At 50.3% G+C, this 8454-nt stretch overlaps 1 protein-coding gene across 1 annotated transcript; it reads right to left on the reverse strand.

The window, feature by feature from the left end:
• Window positions 1-203: 203 nt before the first annotated feature.
• On the reverse strand, window positions 204-5356 carry LOC116501324 (olfactory receptor 14J1-like). The gene is made up of 3 exons (XM_032206840.1): window positions 5245-5356; window positions 4070-4170; window positions 204-782 (listed from the first exon to the last, which is right to left on the reverse strand). Exons 1-3 carry the CDS (start codon window positions 5354-5356, stop codon window positions 204-206), a joined length of 792 nt encoding a protein of 263 aa, XP_032062731.1.
• Between the last annotated feature and the right edge of the window lie 3098 nt (window positions 5357-8454).

The following is an 8454-nucleotide window of genomic DNA, read 5'->3' on the forward strand; positions in this document are numbered from 1 at the left end:
ATTTAGTTAGTTACAAAGAGTTTAGCAGCACCTCTACATGAGGTCTTTGGGTTAAAAGAAAAGGTAGAAGAGGAATAGAAATATCTTAAATTTATAAAATAAAAAGATAAAAAAAATATTTAGCATATTGGAATAATATTGAAAAGAATAAACAATTTTTGAAATATATGAACAAAGATGTTTCTGCCTTGTCCACATATATTTCAGGGAATCAGGTGCAGAAGACGGGTTCCTTTCTGAAATACTGAATATTGCAATAACATCCTCAGTGCCTCCCTGAGCTCCTGGTTCCTCATGCTGTAGATAAGGGCGTTCAATGCTGGAGGCACCACCGAGTACAGAAGTGCGACCACCAGGTCCAAGGATGGAGAGGAAATGGAGGGGGGCTTCAGGTAGACAAATCTGGTAGTGCTGACAAACAGAGAGACAACGGCCAGGTGAGGGAGGCACGTGGAAAAGGCTTTGTGCCGGCCCTGCTCACAGGGCATCCTCAGCACTGCCCTGAGGATCTGCACATAGGACACCACAATGAAAACAAAACAAACAAATGTTAAAGAAACACTAAACACAAGTGTCCAAACTTCCCTGAGGTAGGCATCTGAGCAGGAGAGCTTGAGGATGTGGGGGATTTCACAGAAGAACTGGTCCACAGCATTGCCGTGGCAGAGGGGTAGGGAAAATGTGTTGGCCATGTGCAGGACAGCAATGAGAAAGCCACTGCCCCAGGCAGCTGCTGCCATCTGGGCACAGGCTCTGCTGCCCACGAGGCTCCCGTAGTGCAGGGGCTTGCAGATGGCAACATAGCGGTCATAGGCCATGACGGTGAGGAGGAAATACTCTGCTTCAACCAAGAAGATGAAAAAGAAGACTTGTGCAGCACATCCTTGATAGGAGATGGCCCTGGTGTCCCAGAGGGCATTGGCCATGGCTTTGGGCAGAGTGGTGGAGATGCAGCCCATGTCGAGGAGGGCGAGGTTGAGGAGGAAGAAGTACATGGGGGTGTGGAGGCGGTGGTGGCAGGCTACGGCGCTGAGGATGAGGCCGTTGCCCAGGAGGGCAGCCAGGTAGATGCCCAGGAAGAGCGCGAAGTGCAGGAGCTGCAGCTTGTGCGTGTCTGCGAATGCCAGCAGCAGGAACTCCATGATGGTGCTTCTGTTGGACATCCGTTATTTCTGGTCATGAGGTCCTGTACAAGGAAGACAAAGGCAGTGATAGTGTACCACAGACATAACTGAGGAAAACCCTTTCCATATTCTCATTTAAAATCACCAAAAGGTTTTCCATTTCCAGGCAGATATTTTGAAGCTCTCTTTCTTTTGAAGCTCTCTGAGAGTGCCTCTGGGAGCAGGGGATCCTCTGTGGGCAATGGAAGAATCAGTCCTGCACTACTGCCAGAGGGAGTAGCATGGTAGCAACAAGGTAGTAACATGGTAGGAAAATGGGGTAGTCTCAGATTAACTTTACTGCTGATAACAAAGGGATTTCTCCAGTTTTGCTGCTAGTTCACCCAACTGCAGAGCAGAGGTGTGGATGTTTAGATATGTAATTATTTGTTTTGTATTATTGGTTCTAGCTGCCCCACCACACTGGAAAATGGTTTCTAAGGGATAAATCCTGGGCATTCTGCTGCACTCCAAGTAAAACCTTGTGGATCCTCAGAGGCAAAGAGACTGTCCATTCAGTGCAGAGCGTACCTCAGAGACAACAGCCAGCCTCTCCATCAGTGCTGGTCTCAGCTGCCCTGTGAGAGCTGCAGGAAAGTTGTACTCAGTCGTTCATGTGAAAAGGACCTGAACACTGCTGAGGGCAGAAGAATCCAGGATCAAAATGCCCATCTCCACACCCCTCACCTTGTCCCCATACTCACCTTTCCCCAAACACCCTGACGGCACACCAATGCCTCTGAAACCTCCATCCCCAGCCAGCCTGGGAACAAGACCAGCAGCAGCATGGCCAGCTGGAGAAGCCAGGAGGAATGCCAGCGTGCTGCCAGGGGAGGCAAGGCCAGGGAGGAACAGACGGACACTCAGCAGACCCTCCTGTACTGCAGCTCTACCTGCAGAGGAGGCAGCTCATGCTCTTTGCAAATGATCTGTGATCATCTCAAACTAGCAGAGACCTCCCAAAGACAGAGCACTGGGCATTGGAGGGTTTGCAGCTCCTAAAGATCAGCTAGGATAAAACCTGAGAGGACCACAATGATGATGTTGGTGTAGTCTGTGGGCTGAGGTGTGGGAAGGGACTTCATGAAGTTCCTTGATGAAATATTGATCCCTCACTGCAATGCTCTAGCAGTCTCAGTCTGCAGTACAAACCTGACCACCCATTACCATGAAAATGGCGCCCACTCTAACAAAATCACAGGCTACAGAAAATGTCTTGCCTTTCAGGTAGCCCCTGCCTTGGTCTTATTGTTGAAAACTCCAATCATAAATGCCATTCTCTAAAGCGTTCTCTACTCCTTTCTGGAGAAACAAAGAAACCCATTCTGACAGATGCTATCTGTAATCAGATGTGCCAGCTGTAGAAGACTCCTCTGGCAACCCCACCTGCATGGCCCTGCTGCCAGAGCCTCACGGTGTCAGGAGCCTGCAGATGTGTCCTGCCACACGCTGCCCTCTGTTGTTGCGCTCCTCAGTGCCTCCAAGCCCTCTCTCCTTCTCTCCTCTCTGTGTGCCAGCTGCGGTCAGAGCCCCCAGCCCTGCTGCGCTGTGCAGAGGAGCTGCTCCTGGGCACAGCTGTCTCTCTGCACCACGGCCCTCTTGCCAGGAGCTCTGCTTGGGCCCAGGAGCCCGGCCCAGCTCAGCAGCACAGCACCCAACCATGGCATCGCTTGCTCTGTGCCCTTGGGCTCCCTCGAGGTGTCCCCAAGGCCTCAGGGCTGACAGCTCCCCAAGGCAGCAGGGTCTCTGCTGGGGTGTGGTGGTTGAAGAAGACTGAAGGCATCACTGACTGCTTCTCTTCTGTAGATGTCAGAGACTGATTTTTAAGTGTGATTTGTGCTGTTGGACTGTGGTTGTCAAAAATGAGTACAAATGTTTCCCTCCCTTAACCCCTATTCTGTTCCCAGTGTATTGCAGGACACATCAGCCATGACAGGCAGGGATCATTTCACCCCTCCGAACGTGTTCTAACAAAAGAGGGGGGACCAGAATGCTGTAAAAGGTTTCCATGAAGGAAATAGGACACTAAGACACCATTCATTGAGTTTCCCTAGCTGTCCATCTGGGAGATCCTCTACCCATACACAAATATCTTCTTCCCCTGTTAATTGTCCAGCACGGTGACTGGGATGTGGAACACCCTCATCACTATGCTGGTGCCTGACACCAAACACCTGCAGATGCTCGTGGCCTTCTTCCTGGGGGACAGTTGTCCTCCTTGCAGAGCTCCAGCACCCTGCACAAGATGCTGGCCAGCTTCCTGGCTGGGGACAGCACCCCCTTTGCTCACAGAGGTGGCAGCACTCTCAGCTGCACCTCCTGCATGACCGCAGTGCTTCCTGATGGGGGCCATGTCCTACGGTCAGCCCTGGGCTGTATGCCACCCCTGTTCTCTGCAAGCCTTAGGAAGTGGAATTTCTGACTCCAGAAGGCAGCTGTACCTGAACCAGGGGAATTTCTCTCATGTACAGGAATTCTTTCTCTTCCTCCCAGCTACAGTTCTGTGGCCCCAGTGTCATAGACACCTCTTGTGTTGTTTTGCCCCATTGCTGGAGCTGTCCTGCAGTGCCACGGTGATACTCTTGGTTTTGCTTTCAAAATTTGCATTTGCATCCAGTCTTCCAATTCCTAATCATGCAGATTTCATGTGTGTGTGTCCTGTGTTGGCAGGCCCAAGGCTTTATCCACCTGTTCTTCTGTCCTCACGAGTGTCACTGTTTTCTATGGCACAATCATCATTTTCTGTGTGAAGCACAGAACAGCCCACCTCACAGATCTTAACCAAGCTCTTTCCAAACCTTCATCATCCCCCTGGTCAATCCTCAGGTTTCTTAGCGGTGGTGTGGGAAGGGTGAGAGAGGTGCTAGTGGAGATGCTGACATTGTCATAAGACCTATCTCAAATACCTTGGAAAGGACAGATGGATCAAAGACTTTCTTCGGGACTTGTAAAAGGCAGATGTCAAACCCATCTTCTAGTAGAGGGGAAAGCAGAAGGATGATTAAGCCTAACCAAGGAGAAAAGTGCCAACCTTAGCCTTAGGCCCTCAAACCAGACCTAAACTGAAGTCCTCAAAGCTTACCCTTATTCAAAACCCTAGCAGGATCCTTAGGCACAACACCAAACAATTCCTTGAAGCCCTTGCCATTCCTTTAACCCTGGAATGTGACCTCTAATTCCTAAACATTAACCTGAACACCTAACTCCCAAAGCCCTCCACCCTGCACACAGCACATCTCAGCTTCAACCCCACTCCTACCCCTACCTTGTGTGGCTTTTATGCTTGGGGTAGGGCAGGGACTGTGAGGTCCTGAAGCAGTCGTATGGCATTGGAAGAGGCATATGAGGTGACAAGTATAGGATCAGATCAGAGGACACAAGGAGGAGATGGCTGGGAATGCTGGAATGGGATCAGGTGTGCCTCGGGATGTGCTGGGCCTGCAGGAGGCACATGGCTGTGAAGGAGGCTGGGAGGTCACTTCTGTCTGTGGAGGTGACGGACCTGCAGGAGGAATGTGGCACAGAAAGAGACCATAAAGGGCAGAAGCATGCACATGGCATTGAAGATGATGGTGAGGCATCTTCTGTTCTGGTCAGGTGAGAGACCACAGGAAGGCTGATGGCATGGGAGTCATGCTTGAGGTATAGCTAGTGAGACCATAGAATCAGAGAATGGCTCCTGTTGGAAGGGACTTTAAAGATCACCTATTGCCAACTCCCTGGCCATAAGCCGGGATGCCCTCCAGGAGATCAGGTTGCCCAGGGCCCTTTGCACAGGAATCCCTTCCTCTGTTGCATCAACTACACCTCTCAGCTTGGTGTCATCTGCACACTTGCTGAGGGTGCACTCAACCCCACTGTCTATGTCACTAATAAACATATTAAACCATACGGGTCCGAGGACAGACCCCTGAGGTACAAGACATCACCAGCCTCCACTTGGACATAGAGCCATTGAGCACCACTCTCTGGGTGTGACCTTCAAGCCAGCTCCTTATCCACTGAATGGTGCACCCATCAAATGCGTCTCTCTCTAATTTGGAGACCAGGATGTCATGTGGGACAATGGCAATGGTCTTACAGAAGTCCAAGTAGATGACATCGGTCGGTCTTCCCTTGTTGTCTGATGTGGTCACTCCATTGTAGAAAGCCACCAGATTGGCCAGGCACCATTTACCCTTTGGTGAAGCCATTCTGGTTGTCTCGGATCACCTCTTTGTGCCTTGACACTGATTCCAGGAGGATCTTTTCCATGATCTTTTGAGGCACAGAGCTGATGCTCACCATTCAGTAGTTCCCTGGGTTATCCTTTCTACCCTTTTTAAAAATGGGAGTGATATTTCCCTTTTTCAAGCCACCAGGGACTTCACACAACTGACAGGACTCTTCAAATATGATGGAGAGAGGCTTGCCAACTGCATCAGCCAGTTCCCTCAGGATGCTGGGATGCAAGTCATCAGGTGCCATAGACTTGTACTTGTTGAGTTCCAGCAGGTGGTCTCAAACATGCACTTCATTTACAGTGGGTGGGACTTTGCACCCCCAGCCTCCATCCATGGGTTCAGGGAAATGAAAGACTTGGGAAGCCTGACTGGCAGAGAAGACTGAGGCAATGATGTTGTTGATTCCCTCAGCCTTCTCCATGTCTGTCATTGCCAGTTCACCCTTCTCATCCATCACAAGGAGTACACTCTCCTTGGCCTTTCTTTTCTGAGCAGTGTATCTGTAGAATCCCTTCCTATTATTCCTTGCATCCCTTGAGAAGATCAGTTCCATCAGTGCATTGCTTTTCTTATCCCATCCCTGCACACCCGAAACTGAAACATGTAAGAGGGCCTGGGAAAAGGAACCCTGGCTTCATAGAAGCCACTTGGGAAACAAAACTTGTAGGTCGGAAGCGTGATATTGTGGAGGTGCAAAGCTGATGGGCACATTATGCAGGATGCTCCTAAAGACCCATGTGTCCTTTTCCCTCCTGACTACAGTGCTACTTCCTTCTCAGGGATGGGGTAGCCAACAGAGGTGAAATAGATACACTGAGATGTTAAATGTCATCAGAAAGCTGATCCCAATAAAATATGGCACAGTCAGGAGCAGCTTGGACAAGAGACTGTAGATGCTAGATGCTACACTAACACTGATTTAAAACAGTCATGTATTGCCGTCACCTTATTTGAACCAGTAATTTTAATCATTAAAACTAAATGCTACTAAATACTAAACACTACTCCACCTCTCTGAGAGGAATCCCCTACTCAAAGTATGCACTGAAGCAAAACACAGCCCTTAGCCCCTTTCCCTTACCATTCCCTTACCTTTACACTCCTGCTTACCCCAATCCCTACCCCAAACACTAACATTAAAATGCACTATTTAGCCCTAGAGAAGTTGTTGGCAGGCCTTAAAATTCCCTAAACCACAGGGCTTGCCCATACGATTATGACAGACCTGATATGCACAGAAGAACACCAAAGATTCCCATTAAACTTGTGTTTATCCTCTAACCTAGAATGGTGAGCCCTAGTCCCTAAAGAACTCTAGAGAGGTCAGCCCTACTTCAGGATGTCCTGACCCAGCAGGAGGAATGTGACTGTGAAGTCACTTCTCTCTTTGCACTTCATAGGACAGCAGCAAGAACATGTCACAGAAAAGGACTGTGAGGTCACTTGTGTGTGGAGGTTGCAGGTCACCCTTGCCTTCTCCCTGGGAGCTGCACTTTTGGGCTGACATCTGGCAGTGGCCCTGCTAGGCCAGCACAAGGCACCTGCTTGGCATGCTGACTGGGGGATCCCCTCTGCCTCCAGACCAAGGAGGACCCAGGCAGAAAGAAGGCCCCAACATGGGTTGTCCTGTCCCTTCTGCTTGAGTCCATGAGTGGGCAGCAGGAGGCACAAGGCTTGGCTGTGTGTAGCCAAGAAGCTGCAAGGCCAGCAGCAGGCCCCTGGCTTGGAAGCTGCTGCTGAGGTGACTTGTGTGTGCTTGGCTGAGAGGACACAAGGAGCCTGCTGGGTTGGGATGCCTACTTCAGGAGGGGTTTCCACCACAGGGATGCCATACGAGCAGTGGTGCCTTCTCAGAAGGAACCAGGCCAGCTTCCTACAGAGCTGCCTTATGAGATATTTGGGTCCATGGCTATGGCTATTGTCTCAGCCACTAAAGCTTTTGAGGAGACAGCTAATCATTAAAGCACCAGAGCCTAATTGACTCCTCATGGGCTCATCAGCAAAGCCCCCAGAGAGGTGATTATAATGCCTTGGGCTGGGCCTGTGCTGCTGAGCTGGGCTGGGCTCCTGGGACATGAAATTAAAAACACATTTCAAAAAGTCCCATGAAGCTGATAGACATCTGTGCCCAGGAGCAGCTCCTCTGCACAGTGCAGCAGGGTTGGGGGCTCTGACTGCAGCTGGCATGCAGAGAGGAGAGAAGGAGAGAGGGCTTGGAGACAGTTTTGAGTGGGAGGATGCTGAGAGCTGCCTGCAGGAGAAACCTGCAGAGCCCTTGACAAGGTAAGGGTCTGGCTGCAGGGCCATGCAGCTGCAGGTCCTGGAAGGGTCTCGTGCTGGGTCTTGTTTCTGGGAGTGGGCAATACAGTAGGCTTTGAGAGTCCTGCTGGGCTGCTCTGCGAGGTGAGGAAGTCTGGCAGAAACCCCTTGGAGTATCATAATCTAGCTACTCCTGGTCATATAAAACAGGGATGGCCAAACTCCTTAAGAAACTGCATGGGATGCAGATTGGATATTGGGATACCCCAGCTTGTGAATATCCAGCTCTGTCTGAGGGTTGTCCTCCTGGGCTGCAGGCTGTTCTCCTGCAAGATGCAGCTCTCTTGAGGCATCCCTGTGTTATCCAGGTGCCCCAAGGAGGAAGCAGTTCTGTGTTAAGGTCATGTCCGTGCTGCTGGATGGCTGTCTGTGTGCAGCTGGAGTGAGTCCTCTACACCCCTGGTTAGGAGAGAAGAGCTGAGATCCTGCTCATGCACCTGCAGACAAAGTGAATATTCTGTCCATCTGCACTTCTACTGCAGCTTCTGTGCTCCCAGCTGTCTCAGCTTTCTTCTCAGAGAAATCCCTGACCATGTTCATCATGCTAACCATTACAGGGATAACTACTAGATAACAAAAGAAAATTCTACCTTGCTCAAGCAAGAAAGCTGCAGGAAGGTTCTCCTGCAAAGAGAGAGGTTCAGGCTAGGGCATGCTTTAAGGCTTGCAATGGATTTCCTGAGAGAAGTTTGTTATGACGTTTCTCTGCCATCTCGTCTTCAGCACACAACTGTGTCCAGAGTCAGCAA

Source organism: Aythya fuligula, chromosome W (genome assembly GCF_009819795.1).
Source record: "Aythya fuligula isolate bAytFul2 chromosome W, bAytFul2.pri, whole genome shotgun sequence".
In the NCBI taxonomy this organism is placed as follows: domain Eukaryota; kingdom Metazoa; phylum Chordata; class Aves; order Anseriformes; family Anatidae; genus Aythya; species Aythya fuligula.